At 40.8% G+C, this 20,646-nt stretch overlaps 1 protein-coding gene across 2 annotated transcripts in view; it reads right to left on the bottom strand.

The window, feature by feature from the left end:
- Nucleotides 1–20,646, bottom strand: part of Frmd7 (FERM domain containing 7) — a 53,067-nt gene that overhangs the window by 22,825 nt on the left and 9,596 nt on the right. For both annotated transcript variants that reach the window (XM_013018111.1, XM_013018112.1), the window contains exons 2-3: nt 2,478–2,582; nt 1,384–1,426 (exon numbers count right to left, since the gene is read on the bottom strand). In XM_013018111.1, coding sequence (XP_012873565.1) covers nt 1,384–1,426; nt 2,478–2,582 — 148 coding nt within the window. The remainder of the gene's footprint in view (nt 1–1,383; nt 1,427–2,477; nt 2,583–20,646) is intronic.

Genomic DNA, 20,646 nt, shown 5'->3' with positions numbered 1-20,646 from the left:
GAAGGGTAAACAAAGGAGGAGGCTGCAATGCTTGGTAAGAAATGTACGCATTATCCTGCCCATGCAATTGTAACCCCTCTGTACAGTTTGTTCACAAATAAAATAAAATAAAATTTAAAAAAAAAAGAAAGAAAGTCACCCAGTCCTCACTACCCCCCATCCCGGCAAGAAAAAAGCACTGTGGAGAGCACAAGATTCACAAAGGAGTTTGGAAACATCCAAGGCAGTCTTCCTAGAGGAGTCAACACCTGAGTAGTAAAAATGCACGATTCTCAGTTCAATCTGAGTTTCAGTTAATAATTGCCTGAGATGTACTTCCATAAAAAATATTCTCTGTTTATCTGAAATTCCAGTTTGCTAGGGTATCCTATAATTGTCTGTGAGGCCTACCCTTAAGATTCATTTTGCCAATGTAGAAGTGGAAGAATACAATTGGTTAGTGGCAAGGGGAAAGCTGGACAGGTAACTGGACCCCATGAAAACAAAAGATTAAACTTCCAGGGTAGTAGGGAGTCATGGAGACATTTTAAGCATGAAGGAGAGGAGGTCAAGCATATATTTTCAATAGCTCCCTCTGATAGTAATGTAGTTCAGAAGATGATGCAATAATATGACAGATCATCATTACACAGTGGGAACAAGGAACTGTGGGAAATATCCACGTGTAAAGAGCAGAGGACAAAAGAACCAGCAAGAGACACTGAGAAGGTTATCTCAAACTCTACATTGAGTGAGTCTGGTGATACAAGCCTGTGATCCCAGTAGCTTTAAAACCAGCTCAGGATACATGGTGAAAGTCTGTCTCAATCAAACAAAAGTATTCACCAAAACCCACTTGGGTCAGAAACACCTGTGGAACCTGTGACACATTCAACCTAGAAATGTGGCCCAGCAATCTCCATTTATCCAGAAGTACCAGTGATGGTCATGCACACGGCAAATTGAAAAACATCCCCACTACATTGTGAAGCATCGGGGCAATCTTTCATCCATAGTAGGTATTTGCAACGTGGACTGACACAAAGGAGCAACGTGTGTGATGGGATAAAACTAAGGGATGTTCAGGCAAGAGGTAAAGGGCACTGCACATTGTCATTATGGATGTTAGGGGATGTGCAGCGTCAGTGAGCTGTCTTGCTAGGGCCAATCCTCTGCCATAATTATCCTCCTTCTTCAGATCTACTCAAAGATTCAGCGGTGTGAACTGCTTCATCTCAGGCAAAATTAAGACAATTTTCTCAATTGCTAAATCTCCTGGATGTGTGAAGAATTGAAATCATATTATCCAACTCCCTTCCACCCTTAATATTAAGAGGAGTTGAAATCTTTTTCAAGTAGGAAATGAGACCTATATTCCTTAAAGACTTTTTTTTCGGTACTTACTTTTTACTTGTTTTGTTATGGGCTTCAGAAGTTCCAACCAAACCTGCAATCACATTAATGAAAAAATTGGTAGAACCTGGCACTGTCTTCAGCTTGCTTTCTCTTTTTGGTACCCGGTAAAGGTCAACATGAAATGAGCAAATAACAGGACTATTTAGACTTCTAATGACAGACAAACAGGGCCATCATAAAGATGATGCACCTTCCTCACATTCAATTGTCCCCCTCATATTTTCTGCCAATAACAGTGGACATTGTTGATCTATAAACTCTTTGTTGTTGACATTTGAATTATTGCTCCTCTGCCTCAGTGTGATGACAGAGGTGTCACAGATGAGGCTCATTAGTGCCTACAAAGACTAATGAAGGCATTTGGCTCCACATTTGAATCCTGCAGTCCCCAAATGCCAGCTTAATAGACCTAATGAACTTTTATGGAAAGGTGCCAGATTACACATATGCCAAGGCAGGTCATAGCAGAGGAACACCATGAACACAAAAGCCTAAGACATGGCAGGAAATGTCCCCTGCATATGCTCCCGTGAGGTCCATAGTATTAATTCTGGGGACTGAGGATCTGCCTCTAGACAATCAAAGTACAGAACATGTGATGAACTGTTCAGACTGACAAAATAGAAGCACAAGGCCGAAGAGTTTGGTTTGGCACAATGAGGAAACGGAAATAAACACTGAGGGAAAAGGTAAAACTACGTGATTTTGTCACAAGGTAAATTTCTTCAAAATCTTCCATCAGGGAGTAAAGCTGTACATACCTGGATACAAACTATATTTAAAAGCAATTCAGGGCACCCAAACCTAGCAAGGTGCTGGGTGGTTCACACCTGTAATCCTTGCTACTCAGGAGGCTGAGATCTGTAGGTTGGGGTACAAAAACCAGCTTGGGCAGACAAAATTCTAAGAGACTCTTATCTCCAATTACCCAGCAAAAAAGCTAGAAGTGGAGGTGTGGCTCAAATGGTAGACTGGTAGCTCTGAGTGAAAAAGCCAAGTGAGAGCTTAAGGCCCTGGATTCAAGCCCTACTACTGGCACAAACATAAAAGACACCAAAACCTTGGAATAAAATCGAACTTACATTATTTCCAGAATGACTGCAGAATTCTAATCCAAAATATTCCTTTTCAGCAAGATTGAGGTGGCTGCAACTCAGGTTAAACAGTGCTTTCCCAGAGGACTTTTGCTAAACAAAACAAAGAGATCAGAGTATACACAACCTGATATTGTCACTACAATGTGGACTAAAGACACAAGGAGACTCCAAGTCCACATCTTTTAAGTACAGTTTAGAGGACCTTTAGTCTCCTAAATGCTGTGGAGACCGTTACAAATACAGATGTGTCACTCTATCCATGGCCTTAGCAATATTTCTAAAACATCTTCAGACGAATGACAGACCTGAGAAAAACAAGAACTGTGCATTAAACTATGGCTAGATGTGCAAATTTACCATTTTAATCGAAATCCTGCCTGCATTCATATCCCAGGCAATTTGATTTTCTCCAAATTGACAAATGGTTTGATTGAGATATAAATCTGACCCTTTACTGCCCCGCTTCAAATCCTTCAGTGGGGCTCTCTCTCACTCTCCCTCCCTCCCTTTCTTTCTCTCCAGCCTGTAGCCTCTTCCTGACGCTTCCCCGGTAATAATCACAGCCAGCTCCCAGTTCCCTGTGCACCTCAAATCAAGTCACTTCATGCCTCTGTGCCTCTATTCCTGTCATTTCGTTGCCACAGTGTGCCCTTCCCACCTTCCTTTGGCTTGTCTTTCTCCAGCTCTTCTCAGATGTCATCTTCCCAGGAGAGCTTTCCTTGATGTTATGGGGGGGGCAGACCTGGCGCTCTTGAATGTCCTGGCTTACCTCAAACATGTCACTTGTTACACTGCACTATCTCCCTTCCTCACAGTGAATTCTCCCCTAGCTAGGACAGGCCTTGCTTTTTTTTTTTTCTTGTTACTTTTCAGGTTTGAGAACCGGATGGACTCTCAAATGTCTGTCAATCCCCCAGGAAAACAAACCAAATGAATCCTATGAGTTCCTTGCACAGATTCCATTTTGTAGCTTGGCCCACTAAATCTACATGCGAGGATACTCTGTTTACATAACCCACACATTTTTTTTCTTGTTCCTAAAACACCCTCCCTCCCTCCCCCCCCCCCCACACACTGTGAGCACAAAGCAATGCCTTCCGTAGGATTCTCTGACAACAAGAGCTTTGGCGAACACTGTGCAAGCTCTGTTTGAGCTCCGTGTGGCTGGGGCAGATCTTCAGCCACCACTATTGCCTAACCCCAAGAGCTGTTGCGGGGCGGTGGGGCGGGGGAGGGGGGGAGGTGGTGATGGGAAAATTGGGCCCTGGCTGATAGGCATAAAGACATACTGCTGAAAAACCCCTAGTTAAAGAGTCACGAGGTCCTCAGAGTGCTGCAAAGGAAGCCTGGTGCAGGGAAAGGGAGCTGGAAATCACCGACCCTTAGAATTAACGGCAACCTTGAGAGGTCACAAGAGTCCATCCGCCTCCCCTCCCCCCTCCCACCAAGGCAGCACCACACTGCACAGAGCTCACATCTGGGATTTAATAGCTTCCAGGAAGGCGGCCCACCTCCCCACTTCCCTCATGGACCAAAAATACGCCCCTTCTCTCCACCCCCCCCCCTCCGGACTTCCCTCCACTTGCTTACACTGCCCAGGGCTGGACCAAATCGAGATCCATTTGGGTTAACCATTGTTCTATTTTTAAACGCAAATAGCCCACAAAGGGTGAAATCTATTGCACCCCAGCACCTGGAGAGCGAGTTGCTGCACTGAGGGACCAGAGGTTTGGTTTGATGTGGGAGATTGCGTTTTGGAGCTGCAGTCCAGGAAAAGAGAGAGAGCACTGGAAGAGGAGGTGGGGCCTGGAAGAGGGGGCGCCTGGCTGGGGGGGGGAAGGGGTGTGTGTGTGTGTGTCTGTGTCTCTGTGTGTGTGTGTGTGTGTGCCTATGTGGCAACCTTGCCTAGGGCAAGTGCTGACACAGACCATTCCAGACAGATGAAATCGCTCCTATTTTTAAAGTCCTCCAGACAAGGAGCTGCCACGGGATTTTTATATGAAGAAAGAAAGAAAGGAAGGAAGGAAGAAAGGAAGGAAGAAAGGAAGGAAGAAAGAAAGAGAGAGAGAGAGAAAGGAAGGAAGGGAAGGAAGGAAAGGGAAAGAAAGAAAGAAAGAAAGAAAGAAAGAAAGAAAGAAAGAAAGAAAGAAAGAAAGAAAGAAAGGAGGGAGAAAGAAAGAAAAGACTTCTACAAAGAGAGGGATGACAGCAATGCTTTTCTCCAACAGCAAAGAAACATTTCAGTCACGAGGACCACATTCCATCACAGACTGTAGTTTCTTTACAAAGGATTTCAGAAACTCAAGCTTTCCCTTTTCTTCTGTATTTTCCTTCTGATTTTTCCATGGAGGCGCTTCATCCTTCCTATCAAGAAGGCTGGGTTCCATGTGTTCTGTGCACGTAAAAGATTCTGTAGTCACACAGACTATTTTAGCCAATCTTGGAAGGTTTAACATTGCCTCTCTTTTTGCTCCCTTCCATGAAGTCTCATACTATGTTTATTTAGAAATAATCCCGAGTCTTCCATTCCTGTAAATGTTGCCAAATGGCTCTCAAGATCTCTAGCATTTGTGCAGTTGGAGGTCAGGCACTCACGTGGTTCAAACTTTCCACCCCTGTCTCCCGGGCAGGCATTTCCCTTCAGTTCTCCATATGTACATAGGAATTGGCCCGCCTTGTGGAATGTATTGCATAATAGGTACTGCCTTAGTTTTGTCTCAACACGCAGCCTTCATTTTTTTTTCCTACCATTACGATCTGATTCTTCCATTTTTAATGTTATGGTTATCATCCTTGTGATTTCTCTTTATACACAACTTTCTTGATTTTTTTTCTTTCTCTACTTGTGATTCTTTGTACACTTGCCTGCTCTTTTTCAAATTCGCATCTGTGAACACTCTAATCAATTAGCTTCCTGATGGACCTGAAATTTGTATAACCAATCAGTCTTCCTACTCAAGAAGTTAAAACTGAAATCCCAATTTCTGCCCTGCCCTGTTCCCCTTGCATTACGGTAGAGCAGTATCTGCTCTCTCTAGCTCTCTTTCTCTCTTTCTTTCTCTCTCTCTCTCTCTCTCTCTCTCTGTTGCTGTTCTGGGGCACTCAAGGTCTGGGCACTGTAGCTGAGATTCTTTTGCTCAAGGCTAGTACTCTGCCACTTGAGCCACAGCTCCATTTCTGGAGTTTTTGTTTTGAGTATTTTATTGGAGATATAAGTCTTACAGACTTTCCTGTCTGGGCTGGCTTCGAACTGTAATCCTCACATCTCAGTCTCCTGGGAAGCTAGGATCACAGGCATGAGCTACCAGTGCATGGCAGCAGTGTCTACTTTAAATAAATTATATATATATACACATATATATACATATATATGTGTATATATATATATATATATATGTGTATATATATTTTTTATTCTTGTGCCAGCAGTGGGGCTTGAACTCTGGGCCTGTGTGCTGGCCACTAGCTGATTTGTTAATTTATTTTTCACTGAAAGCTGGTTCTTTACCACTTGAACTATAGCTCCACTTTTGGCTTTTTGGTGGTTAATTCGAGATACGAATATAACTAACTTTTCCTGCCTGAGCTGGCTTCAAATTGTGATTCTCAGATATCAGTCTCCAGAGTAGCTAGGATGACAGGTGTAAGTAAGTCTTTGGTACTGGCTATATATGTAATTTTATAGTGCTTAAGTTCCAAATTAGGGTTTTGTGCATGTTACACGAGCTCTGTACCACTGGGATACATCTTTAGCCTTTGTATTATCTTGTCTTTTCAAACTTGTGTTTATAATATCCTATTTATTAGATCATAACCAAACTCCTTTTCTTATACAAAGAATAATATTCAAAATAGCTAGTTCTAGAAACTAATCTGCCAGGCACCAGCGGCTGATGCTTGTAATCCTAGATACCCAGGAAGCTGAGATCTGAAGCTCACACCTCAAATCCTACCTGGACAGGAAAGTTGGTGAATCTTATCTCCAATTAAGCACCCAAAAACCAGAAGTGGAGCAAAAAACTCTCAAGGACTGCATACACCCAGGTCCTGAGTTCCAACCCCAGTATCAGCACACACAAACACACACACACACACACACACACACACACACACACACACAATCTGCCCAAATTTCTATGCACCTACAGCTATCATATACCAATTTGTTAAAGTTGAGCTGGATTTTAGTCTTTCTCTACTGAGTTTCTGGTGGGATGAATTGAGACAAACCAAGTATCTCACAGATTGATCTAGCTGGTGTTAGTTACCTGAAGACAAAACCCATGTGTTTCAATACCTGGCATTATGCATAGTGCCTAGAAGTCAGTAGACATTCAATAAATGTTTACTGAATAAACAGATGAACTGACCCAAACATTTTACTTGATTCATGAACGTTAGTATAATAGATGATAGCTCTCTCAAGAGGAAAACAATCATTGTATGACTTTGAGAATATTATGCAGTCTTTCCAAGTCTTAATTTATTCATACATGAAGTAAAGATAATAGTGGTATTATCTCATCATACTGTTGGAATAAACAAGATATTTCACATTAAAATCTTAGTCTGGCACATCAAAAGATATAGGTAATTCATGCAAATAGATATATATGATGGCATAAATCTGGAATTACTCACACCAAACTATTAACAGTATCATTCTTAAAAAGGAGATAGGAGTTGTGCTGTGGCTCAAGTGGTAGAGTGCTAGCCTTGAGCTGAAGTGCTCAGGAACAATACTTAGGCCCTGAGTTCAAGCCTCCTGACTGACCGCCCCCCCCCCCAAAAAGGGAGATAGGGCCAGGTTCATGCCTACAATCTTAGCTGCTGAGGAAGCCGAGATTGGAGGATTGTGGTTCAAAGCCAACTGTGGCAGAAATCTGAAAGATTTTATTTCCATCTAATGAGCAAAAAGCCAGATAATTGAGTCTCATGTTTGCGGATAACTAGTGTGTGTGTGTGTGTGTGTGTGTGTGTGTGTGGTTCCAGGGCTTGTACTCAGGGTTTCATGTTCTTGCTCAGCTTTCTTGCTCACAGCTGGTACTCTACCACTTAAGCCACATTTGTAGTCCAGCATTTTGCTAGTTAATTGAAGATAGAGTCTTGCAGATTTCTCCACCTGGTATATGTATTGAACCTTATGATCCTCTAGGTTTCAGCCTTCTGAGTCACTAGGATTACAGGCATGATACACTAGCAGTCAGCTCTTAAATATACTTGTGATGGTTCTACTTGTCATTATTACACAATTTAATTAAATTATATGGATATCAAATATTATTATGAACAATAAAATCCAAAGTTGTTTCTAAGAAGATTAATTTGAACTCTTTATAAAGTCTCAATGAGGGAAAAATCTCCCAATTGTGCTGACGGATTAATTTTCAATATAACAGCCACATACCAGGAAAGTGAACATCAAAATCTGAACGGATTCTATACTAAAATTGCATCAGAAGCAACTATGTTTTTTCATGTTAAATAAGCAAATATTAGAAATAATATATGAAATAATATATGATGTACTATGGGTGTGATCTATGAAAAAAAAGATGAAAGGGGTACGACCAAAAGTCCATACTTTAAAAAATAATCTTGGCCTTATATAATCAGATTGGCATATAAATGTTTTGTTTGGGAAGATGTAATGAATTTTTATTTTTTGACACAATATCCAACTGAGCCACATACACTTGGAAAAACAAAAAGTACAAGCATGATCTTTTGTTTCCTAGTTTACATTTTGCAGCCACATTTTTCATAATCCTTTTATTTGGGTATTTGTTTGGTAATTTACTTCTTTATTTCATTTTATTGTAAAGGTGACATACAGAGGGTTTACAGTTACATAAGTCAGGTAATGATTATATTGCTTTTCTTTTTCGTTTTCTTTGTTTTGTTTTGTTTTTTTTTTTGCCAGTCTTGGGGCTTGAAGTCAAGGCCTTGGCACTGTCCCAGAGCTTCTCTTGCTCAAGGCGAGGACTTTGCCACTTGAGTCACAGTGCCACTTCCAGCTTTTTCTTTTGATGTGGTACTGAGGAATCAAACCCAGGGCTTCATGCATGCAAGGCAAGCACTCTACCACTAAGCCACATTCCAAGCCCTCATTTTCAACTAGTTTTTCCCTTCCGAACTCCCCTGCAAATTGTATAGCTCATTTTCTTTCTTTTTCTGTTTTTGGTCAGTTGTGGGCTTGAACTCTGGGCCTGGGCACTGTCCCTCAGCTCTTCAGATCAAGGTCAGCACTCTACCACTTGAGCCAGAGCACCACTTCTGGTTTTCTGAGTGGTTTTATTGGAGATAAGAGTCTCGAAGATTTTCCTACCCAGGCTGGCTTTGAACAGTGATCCTCAGATCTCAGCTTCCTGAATAGCTAGGATTATAGGCGTGAGCCACCATGCCCAGCTTTTAACATATTGTCTAGTATCGCTGCTGCATTTGCTCACCCTTTGTCTCACCATTTCCATGTGCACCATTTGTCCCAGACACTCCCCAAAACATATAAACTAACATACAAGACAAAAGGTACAAAAATTTTAAATAGCAACAAAGGAGGAAAAAACAAGAAGCAAAATAACATAGAACCTCTTATTTCTATTATTGTAGTTCATTTTGATAAACACCATTTTATGTGATCAGGCATATAAATGTTAATGTATATATTGATGTTAAAATAAATTATTTGAAGTATTTATGTGTCTATGTTTATGATTTATTATGATACCTGCTTCTGCAAATTTTATCAGCTTACTGGCCAATAAACACCATGGTCAACTTTAGGAAAGCCATTCTACTGTATCTCCATGTTTAGCACATACTGTTAAAATATAGACTATATATTTAATGGTTCAGAAAGGGATAGACAAATAAAATATAGCATGCTAACAGCAGCAAAATACATTATTCTCATTTTTCCTATGACATTCACAAAAGTGAAAACATAATTGTCACACAAAGTGTCTTATAGATAATTCTCCTATTTCCATAGTTGAGTCTAGCATTCAAAATATTACGCTCTGCTTAGTAGATTATTCTTGATGTCACAAATGATAATCACTCATTCTCCTTCCTTATGGTATGTTTCCTTTTTTAATCCCAAAATATAATCTCAGTCAACTCAGGTTATCATAACAAAGTGCCACAGGCTGAGAAGGTCAAACAATAGGAATCAATTTTCTCACAGTTCTAGAAGCTGGCGATATAGCATGATGTTAATATGGTATTAGCATGGTCAAGTTTTGGTAAAGGCACTTCTCTTAGCTTATAGACAACTACTTTCTCACTATGTCTTCCTAAGCAGAAGAGAGAGAAAGAGGAACATCTCATCCTCTTCTTATACTAATTGGATTGGATATGGACCCCATCCTTATGATCTCAACCTTAATTACCTTCTAAAAGTTTTATCTCTATGGTTACATTGAGGGTGAGTTTCCTTACGAAGTTTAGAAGGATACAGGTCAGTCCATAGCAATAATCCAGCTTGGTCATCTACTTTAGTTATTCTATTTGCTCATCATTTGAGGCTTTCTTTGTTTGCTTATTTTTTGAGACAGCTAAGATTGGCTGCAAATTTGCAATCCTCCTCCCTCAGACTGCCAAGTGCTGGGATTACAGGTGTGTGCCACCATTCCCAGTGTCATTTTTTTAACCTTTTTCCCACATCAAATCAAATGTAAAATAATGAAGACTTCCAAGGAATTTTGAAAAGAATGCATCCAGCTACAGAAGGTCAAAGAGGAGTCCCAAGAATGCACTGAACACCTGCAACAAATATAAAGCAGTACCTGGGGGTGGTTAAGAATGTGAGGTCTGCAGCCAGACTCACCTGAATCTAGAGGGAAAGGATCTGGAGCAAGCCACTTTATCTCTGTGAGTCTCAGTTTCTTCGATTGTAAAACAGGATGGCCCAGAAGCTAGTCATAAATGGCCACATATTATATAATAACATTTATATGAAATGTCCACAATAGATAAATCCATATAAATAGAAAGCAAACTAATGCTTTCTAAGGGCTGGGAGCAGGAAGGAGGAGAGGGGAGTGATTGTTAGTCAGTACAGAGTTGACAAAAATAGTGATCATTGCACAGCATAATAAAATACTGCAAACAATTGAGTTGTATATGGAAAAGAATGAAAATTTAAATATGTGAATAATATCTCAATGTCAGAATCGTCAAGAGTATCTAATGAGAATATTCAACTAAAGCATGTTACATGGCATCTGGGCGCAAAGGAAGAACATAGTTGACAAGTTATACATTAGCCATATATTTTAATCAACCAAACCCAGACACTTTTGGAGGTGACATGTGACCTTAATAATTATATTGTCACTACAGATATACTCCAGGGCTGCTTGAGACAAATCCTAGTGTGTGGTCACCTAGCTATCAGCATGTGGACCACCTTCAGGGTCTATTTTCACAAGGTAACTATGTCTTTGAGTAATCAAGATCTTGGATATTAGGAATCACGTATGTGATAATTAGCTTCTCCTCAGTGCCTGCCAATCACATTTCCAATGGCAATTTAACCTTTGGTCTTTTTTTTAACCATCTTGATTACACTTTCATAGGTCAAACCCATAACTGCCCCCACAAAAAGGCAGAAAGTGAGAATTACTTCAGCCTGCATCTTGGTTTTTGGTGTGTTTGTTTTTGCCGGTTGTGGAGCTTAAACTCAGGGCCTGGGCACTGCCCCTGAGCTTTTCAGCACAAGGCTGGCACTCTACCAGCCCCAAGGGTTTTCTAGTGGTCAATTGGAGAGAGAATATCATGGACTTTCCTCCCCAGGCTGGCTTTGAGCCACGATCCTCAGATCTCAGCCTCCTGAGTAGCTAGGATTACAGGCATAAGCTACTGGCACTCAGGTTAATCTTCTTAATAAACACTTTGAAAGTTTAACTTTGCCTCTCTCAGGATGTTTTTCCTCAATTCTTTGTTTTGTTTTCTTGGATCTTTTTCTTTTCCTAATGTGATCATCATCCTTTAGGTTTCATGTTGCTATTTTTGCCTTTGTTTTTCTGTTCATAACATTACCCTTGCTGAACATATGAGATGTCATCTAAAGAGCACCTAACCCCAAAAGATGATAAGGGTTTTAGTACAAGGGATTCCAAATGTAAAGGACACCTACTCAGGCATGAAAAAGGAGTTTGGAGTTAGCCAGGTAAAGCAAAAGAAAGAAAGGATCAGAGGCAGGAAAGATTAGAAAATGTGATATGAACAATGAACCTGCAACCATGTTGCTGAAGGAGAAAATGAGACAGTAACTAGAAAGGTGGGCAAGGGGTAAACTTAATACAGAGGGCACTTTGTAACATATGAGGCCATATGTTCAAAGTTGAGGGGGTAAAATGGGGCTGAAGTATCTGACTGATCACTTTAATTTTTTTTGGTCAGTCTTGGGGCTTGAAGTCTGGGCCTCAGCACCGTCTCTGAGCTCTTCAGCTCAGGGTGAGCACTCTACCTCTTGAGCCACAGCACCACTTAGCTGATTGATTTTAAGCAGGGAGTTGACATTATCAGAGATTGTGTTTTAGAACCCCTAGGCTGGAAGATAAGGCAATTTCCCATAGTATAAGGGGGTCTTGTTAAAATTCAGCCAGATTCAGCCAGGCACTGGTGGCTCATGGCTGTAATCTTAGCAACTCAGGGGGTTGAAATCTAAAGATCACAGTTCAAAGCCAGCCCAGCAGGAAAATCCATGAGACTCTGATCTCCAACTACCATAAAGCTAGAAATGGGGCTATGGCTCAGGGACAGCACTCAGTCCCTGAGTTCAAGTCCCATGACTAGAACAAAATAGTGTAGATTCAGATTGAATAGGATCTGTATTCCCTACTGCTCTTCAGGCTCCCAAATGACACCCTTGCTGCTTTGAAGAACAGGGGTAGAAGAGGTGAGTGGAGAAAGGGGCAAAACAGATGACAAGCAGACTTTGACTACTCTGCACAAGTCTGCAAAGAAAGCTACAGTTTGCCATATCGACAGTCCTCTACTGGCTTAACATGATAAAACAACCTTTTAACACTGGACCTCCAAAGTGTTCATTTTACCTTTTAAAGTCATCTGCCTGACATTTTCTTTCTCATCTTTGGTGGTGAACCTCAGAGTTGCTTTATGTATTGTCTGTCTTGCCACTGGCCCCAATTACCCTGTTGGAACTGGCCCAGAATCTATTTTCTCCGTAATAGTATTAAACACAATGCCACTCCACAGTTACTATGTACATGTTTATGTGTCTATACTTCTCCGTAATTTCCATCCCTTCTTTTACTCTTCAAATCCTGAATTACAAATGACAATTTGGGGAGCCCCCAAACCAAGCAGAGCACCCAAAGACTTGAGCTAAGTTGCTCAGAAAGTCTGAAGATTATTTCTACACTTTTGGTCTAAGCATGTTTTTATTTTTATTTTTTTAAGCAATTTGTTTTTTCCCTTCCTCTCAACATCAAATACAGTGAAAGCCCGGGTTATACCGTGGGGGAGGGACATACAAACCAACAAAGAAATATCTTATAAATATGTTAGAAACAACAGCAAGAAAGAAAAAAAAACATATGAGTCCTCATCTTGGGGTTCATTTCGCTTAACATCAACTTATCTGACCATTTCTACTTGTCTCAGACATATACTAGTTATTGCAAATAAAGGAAACCATGGGAACTTATGTTTCTTTGGGCCTGGCTTACTTCACTTAATATAATTTTTTCCAAGTCTTTCCATTTCCTAACAAATGGGGCAATGTCATTCTTTCTAATAGAGGCATAGAATTCCATTGTGTATATATACCACATTTTCTTGATCCATTCATCTACTGAGAGGCATCTGGATTGATTCCATCTTACGTATGGTAAATAATGCTGCAATAAACATAGTTGTGCTGGTAGCTTTATTATGGTCTTGTTTGTGATCATTCGGGTAAATGACCAAAGCTCTATGTGGAGTCTTTTGAGGAACCTCCATACTACTTTCCAAAGTGGTTGAATAAGTTTACACTCCCACCAACAATGCAGTAAGGTTCCCTTCTATCCACATCCCCTCCAGCATCTGTTGTTAATAGAGTTCTTGATTATAGCCATTCTAACTGGGGTGAGGTGATATCTCAATGTTGTTTTGATTTGCATTTCTTTTATGGCTAGGGAGGTTGAGCATTTCTTCATGTGTCTATTGGCCATCCTTCTTTCCTCGTCAGAGAAGTTTCTCTTTCTAAGCATGTTTTTAATAACATACACTGAACTTTGGCCTTCAGTGTCTAAAGTGAAATTGGCCAACATCTTTTTTTAAAATTTAGATCAAAATGCAATTCTGTCTTTTTTTAAAGGCAATCACAGAAGACAGAAAAGTAGTGATACAATCTGTAGCATCGGGTGTCTGTTCACTGTCCAGTTATGCCTATTTTATCAATGTAACCTCTAAAAGAAGACCTTTTGAATGGGTTTGGAAAAGTAATGTGTTCACACTGCTTTACTGTTGAGGATCCTTCAACACAAAGAAAAAAATCTTTGATAATAATGATGAATGTTTTCTTCACGGCTATGTGGTTTACGTTTTTAGTTTCCAAAAGAACATTTATACACTGAATTTTTTAAAATTCTCTTAAACCACTTTTGAAATGGATGCTGTATTGTTTTCCATTTTATAGATAAGAAAGCTGTCTCTAACAGCAATACTCACAAAGAAATATGTTGGAAATGATCTGTACAATGGGTGGGGACATTGGGAGGGAGAGAAAGTGGGAGGGGGTAACAAGTAATGTACTCACTACCTTACTTATGTAACTGTAACTCCTCTGTATGTCACCCTGACAATAAAATTAAAAAATAAATGAAAAATTTTAAATAATTAAAAAAGAAAGGTGCATCTTAGAGAAATAAAGTTTATCTTCTTCAATGCAGCTCTCTGCTTATAAGTAGCAATAGGAATATGCAACATTCAGAGATCTGGGAGTCCACTAAAGGCAAACCTTTCTCCTTCATTCCAGGTCATGTCCAGTAATCCAGGAATCCAGGAACCTCTTAGGGATTAAACCTCAGGATAACGTGTGTGTGTGTGTGTGTGTGTGTGTGTGTGTGTGTGTGCGCGTGCGTGTGTACGCATACATGTGCACCAGTTTTGAGTCTTGAACTTATCTAAGCTTTTGTGCTCAAGGCTAGTGCTCTACCACTTTGAGCCACAGCACCATATCCGGCTTTTTCATAGTTAGTTGGAGCTTAGAGTCTCACAGACTTTCCTGCCTTGCAACTGCAATACTCAGATATCAGCTTCCTGAGTAGGTAACGACCAACACGTGGCTAGTGGCTTGTTTATACAGACTGCTTTAACTTTTCACAAAAAGGCAAAGATTCTGACATTGCAAAAAAATTTAAATGTACACATCTTGTACATTTGTCTATAATTGAGTCAGATATTGAACATCATTGACACAGACTGTGTATGGCCCCTGAACGATTAGTAGAGGCCGTACAGAAATTCACTGAGCAGGCTGCTTCTAGGCTTAGTTCCTGGTAAGTAAAAAACTGGACAGAGAGGGAACTTTCTCTGTGGATACAGTCTAGTCTTTTAGCATCTGGGGAAGAGCAGAACAAGGTGCAGTTACACATAAAACAACAAAGTCTAAGTAGGAAATCAAGGGATGCCCTTTTTCTACAACTCAGGGGGACTCAGCCATAAACCCTGGAGAGAAGCATGGTTTCTGAGTACTTTCCTGGTGAGGGTAAGCAAAGTGAACAACCTCGCCAGTTGCTTGTGCATGTGTGAAATTCACACCACATTACAACTGAGTTTTATTCGATTTCTGAAAGCATAAAACAGTTCAAAGTGCTGCATGTGTGAAAGATGGGAGCCTTAAAGTTGCTTGAAATGAACTGCTGAGAAAGATTTCCGGTCTGTGTGACTGAGACTGTCCTGTGGGGAGGGGAGACTCCTAGAGAATCAAACTGACTATCTGCCTGATCAGCAGCCCTTTACCCTCAGCTATATTGATACCAAAGAACCAAATTACAAAGAGCAATGTGGAATTCCATAGCTAGTCTAAGATCTGATAGGTGATACTTTCTAGCAGACACCTTTTCTAAAGCTACATAGGAACAATAAAACATCATTGCCTGCAGCCTTAGGAGGCGGGGCAGTGACCTGAACTGGCTATGATTCCTGCTCTTTACTAGATTAGTTGGTTGGAGTCAAAGAGATTCTCACAGCTCAGCTACCCTTTTTACTAAGGGAAAAAGGAGGGAACCCCCACCCCCTACACACACAAGATTACCACCTTAAGAGCCATCTTGCCCCCACTCGTGGGACATTGAAATTATCATGCCTATCCTGGAAAGACTGTTGCAAAGTGACAGTGTAATAATAGTATTCTTAAGACAGAGCTCTCAAGTCTTGTTGAAATTACTAGCTACTCTGGGTAATTAAAACAATTATAATTGTTTGTTTCCCTGTAATGCTTTAGCACTAAATCCACACGGTGTTCATGTACAACCAGATTCGAAATGGTAGGTGGGATTTTCTTGTAAACTTTAAATCAATTCAGTATATATGTAGCAATGAGATTAGCAGGACACAATACAGACCATTAGACGCTCCTCGTTTTGCAAGTGTGACCATTATCATCCAGAGCAAGAAAGACACTTGCCTGGGATCTTTCAGCAGGTAAATAGCAAACCTGGGAATGGAACTCAGGTCTCCTGCCCTCCAGGAATGGGCTCACCTCATTACACCACGCTGTCCTTTAATATAGAGACAACTAATATGTAGGTATATGAAAGATAAGAAATGAATACACACCTAATTATTTTATGGGCACTTGGGGATGAAACCAGGGCCTTTGTACATGCTACCTCTATCAGGGCTCTACCAGTGAGTTACACGAAGTCAAACACCTTGTTCCTAGATCCAGTCTCTTTGTTCCCCAAATCAACTCTGCCGAAGGAAGACAGTGTGGCCGCTTGTGTCCAGCCTGGATTCCAGCAGGTCAGAAGTCATTCTGCTCTGACAGGTTATGAATTTCACAGACACTCTATAAAGAAGTCCTTAAGGAATAATGCCTTTAAAAACATCTACTTAAACAAAGAGCCTGTGAAAACTGGCCTTTGAAGGTTACTGTGGAGAATCAGCGTTGACTGAACAGAAAAAAATCTCTTTGACTATATTCAGGAAACCATTCCAGACTAAGTGCAATGGGGGATTCACGTAGAGTTTGGGGAGCCATAAGACAGTCATATTTCAATGTCTAAAGCATACACCACAATGTTAAAGTCTGGGTGAGGGAATCACACTTGAATTTCATCTTTCCCTCTCTTTTTGCTTATCACAAGTTTCTCATTTATATAGCTTAGGTTCTATCAATTATTGAAGGTGGATGTTAAATTTAAAAGGGAAAAAAAACCATCACAGCCTCTAGGGGCTTTAGCTTACCACACTGAAAGGTCAGCTGAACTATCATTCATGTTAATCTCCTTGCCATGAAGGGAACGAGACCATCCCCTCTCCCTTTCAACACCCTCATGTGAGCCAGGTGTGTTTGCTTGTCGACACCTGTGGACTACACTAAGGGACCAGTTCTGCCCTGCAGCAGGAAGCCTGTAAGAGGCCCCTGCCTCAGTCTCGACCTGGCTTCTTGCCAAGCTCCACATTTGCAAGCATTGCTTAGGGCCTGCCATTTCACTCCTCTCTCCTCACCCACACATTTGACCTTGCTTCACGTGGCCTCTTCCTAGGGTTCATGCAGTTGAATACTCATGCAGTTAGACCTACTATAGCAGTCACGTTGACTCCATTTCAGCCCTGTCTTCCTTCAATATTGATTGCCACATATGTTGTCTACACTGTAGATGCTTCATACAGATTGGAACCTATGACTCAGCAGCACAGACTCCTGAAGTTGCTTGCAGCTGTCTGCCCTTTACCTTTCTAGCCTACAGCAGCAAAGTCCTGAGTACTAACTCACGTATGGAACAATCTGGATTCTACAACCAAACCCTTATTAAAGGTTATATATTTTTTCCTTTCTCGGGCTCAGCTACGGCTGAACCCAGGTCTGGGAACCTCTGCTATCTTCCATCTTCTGACTATTTCAATATGGTGGCCTTGTTATTGGGGTCCAAGCACAGCCAAGTCAGAACATGTTTAATCTAGTTTTTTCCTTGTACTACTATACATCAAAAAGCCTGATTTAGTAGAAAGAAAAAGTATACTTTAACTTGGAAAGTGTAGAATTGTGGGAACCTAGGAACGGGGTAAGGATGGGATTTGTAAACTATTAGCAATCTTTGGTGGTATACATGGGATACCCCCGTTTGTGTCTTAATACCAGTTGTATCTTCCCAATGAAAGCTTTTTCTAATACCTTTCTCCTTTAATTGCTTAGGTGGAATTATTTGTGCAGAGGATCTGGTTAAGCTGACTCACTGCTATTTATAAACCCAAACCCAAGATATTCCTCTCTTTCTGAATGTCAGATCTGACATTTGCTCTTCCCAATTTAGGAGGCTCTAATCCACTGTCCTGTAAATACAGAAAGGAGCAAACCCATTCGGGTGACATCTACAGAATACCTGCAAGAGCCTTTATATTTTGTTAGGAGTAGAGATGGCTTCTCCTTTGTGGTTCTCTGAGAGAGCCCAAGGCAGGGCATTTCTCATCTCAGGCAACCCTATTTTGAGTACTCAGTGAAAACTGATTGTTAGCACACAAGAGTACATGGCTGGTTCAGAGGGAAAATGGTTACTTTAAGACATAAAATGTTTATGTCACATCCCTCCTGATTTAAGATCTTACTTCCTAGTTTTATTAGCAAACTGACATTTTGTCAAGTTTTTTCATTGGAGGAACTGAGAGCAAAAACAATGTCCAGTCTCTCACTGATTCAACCGATATTTATTGAGCATGTATTATGCTTCAGGTGAAGCAGTAATTATTCAACAGACATCACTTGCTTGATAGAATTAACAGAATTCACTATGTCTTTTTGGACTTGATGACACATTTCTCTAACAACAACAAATACCTTTTTTTTGGCCTGATTTAATGCTCAGATGCCACCCACTTTTCTAACCCTGTCCATTTCTCTGAACCATTCTCATTGTCCATCTGTCCAATAAGTGTTCCCTAACAACGCATAGAGGTCCTGCTTCCCCAACTCTGATTTCCCCACCAACTGCTGGCCATTAAAGGGTAGCTAAAGGGATCAAAAACCCCATTCAAATCCTATTTTGACCACTTCCCCTTCTGTGACTTTGGGCAAATAATTTCACCTCTTTTCCCAGTTGCTCAATTACCTAAGAGGAGTGTTGAGAATACCTTTCACCAAGCTGATAAAGGTAAAATGTTCAAAGATGTACCTGGCATGGAATAAATATCCTATACACATTAGCTATTGTCATTACTATTTAGGTTGGAAAGGCACTGAGTGGTGATTGTGGGTAAGTGGGCCATGTAGTTGATATTTGAAGGCAGGTTCTTAGAACCTCCGCCCAGCACATAAGTAGCCTGAAAGTTTTGGCTCTGCAATGTGTGTGTGTGTTGTGTGTGTGTGTGTGTGTGTGTGTGTGTGTGTGTGTGTGTGTGCTGGACTTGGGGCTTGAACTCAGGGTCTGGGTGCTGTCTGTCAGCTTTTCTGCTCAAGACTAGCACTCTACTACTTGCGCCAAAGCTCCACTTCTGGCTCTTTGGTGGTTAACTGAGGACAAGAGTCTTACGGACTTTCTTGTCTAGACTGGTTTCAAACTATGACCCTCAGATCTCAGTTTTCTTAGTAGCTAGAATTACAGGCATGAGCCAACTGCCTGGCTCTGCCATTTTGAATGGAAGTTTCTATTTTGATTGCTTATGTAGGCAATGCAAAACTGGTTTTAATTTACTAGTAATTATTAGCATTATTATTAGCAGTAGTAGTGCCAGTACTGGGGACTTTCCTGCCCTATCTGTCTTCAAACCTTGATTCTCAAATCTCAACCCCCTGAGTAGCTATGATTATAGGCATGCATCACTAGTGTTCAGCTTGTAATTTATTATTCTTAAATGAAGAACTAAAATTTACATATATATATATTATGTACAGAAGGGCATTAACAATATGCATCTTGCTATGTGCACTCTCTCAGCTCACTCTCCCCTCAATTTTAAGATCCAACAAGACTGAGGTGCTCCACAGATCTATTTCTACTTTTCCCTTTGTGTAGGCCAAACTTCAACTCCACCTTCACCTCCCAGATGCCCAACACAAGCCCAAATAATTAGCAGTGGTCAGTTAGGGCTCTGTTTAGACATGGCCTCCTTCAGAACACCATATGTGACCATCCCTTCCCTTACACCCACACTTCAGTTTGAGTTAAGTGCCCTCCCCTTTTTTTATTTTTCTAGGAAAAGGTACCCTGGCTGATGTTATGTGAATACTCCATACTGTCCACTTACATACTGCATAATGTAGGTACTTGTCTACTAGCCTATGAGTTGTTAGAGGATGAGTACTATCTCCAGTTCCTCTCTGTATCCTTCAGAGCCAACACAGTACAGGGAAGCAATGAGGGCTTCTAAGAACTTGTTAAAATGTGTGAAGAATGAATGAAGGAGCCTCATCATATCATCTTACAAACCTATTAAGTAATGGCCATGTGAAATAAGATGAGTGGAAATTCCTAGCACATAGGTCATCGTTTTAAAGGCAATAATTGATGGTAACTTGGTAGCAGAGCTCTTTCCATCACTTAAAATGTTCTGAATGTGAAGTTCTGGAGAACCTTTGTCTTTGTTTGAGACTGTTGAAAGGTGAATTTCGTCATCACAGAAAGAATCTCAGAGGACAAAGGACCTCTTGTTTAAGACAGCTAAGCCCTGCGATTACTGGTAAGGCGCCATGCCTAAATACTTCCAGGGCCTGGGGTCAGCTCACCCAGACAGATTCCCCTTTCTGGCCCCACACCTTGGGCCAAGAGGACAAGGAGGAAGTGGGGAAAAAGGAAGAGAGAGTATAAAGTAAAGGGGATTGCAATAAGATTCTGTGGTGGGGGGGGGATAATTGTAGCCTGTGCATAACAGCTGTGTTTAGAAGAAGACAAGCTATATACATCAGGAAGTTCCACAACCCACAGAGAAGTGCTCCCCCCCCAAAAAAAAAACACTTGTCACCTTTCATTGTTCCCAAGCC

The sequence above is a fragment of the Dipodomys ordii genome, unplaced genomic scaffold (assembly GCF_000151885.1).
Source record: "Dipodomys ordii isolate 6190 unplaced genomic scaffold, Dord_2.0 Scaffold38, whole genome shotgun sequence".
Taxonomy (NCBI): domain Eukaryota; kingdom Metazoa; phylum Chordata; class Mammalia; order Rodentia; family Heteromyidae; genus Dipodomys; species Dipodomys ordii.
Note: the sequence above shows the minus strand (reverse complement) of the source record. Positions and strands in the feature narration are given on the sequence as shown.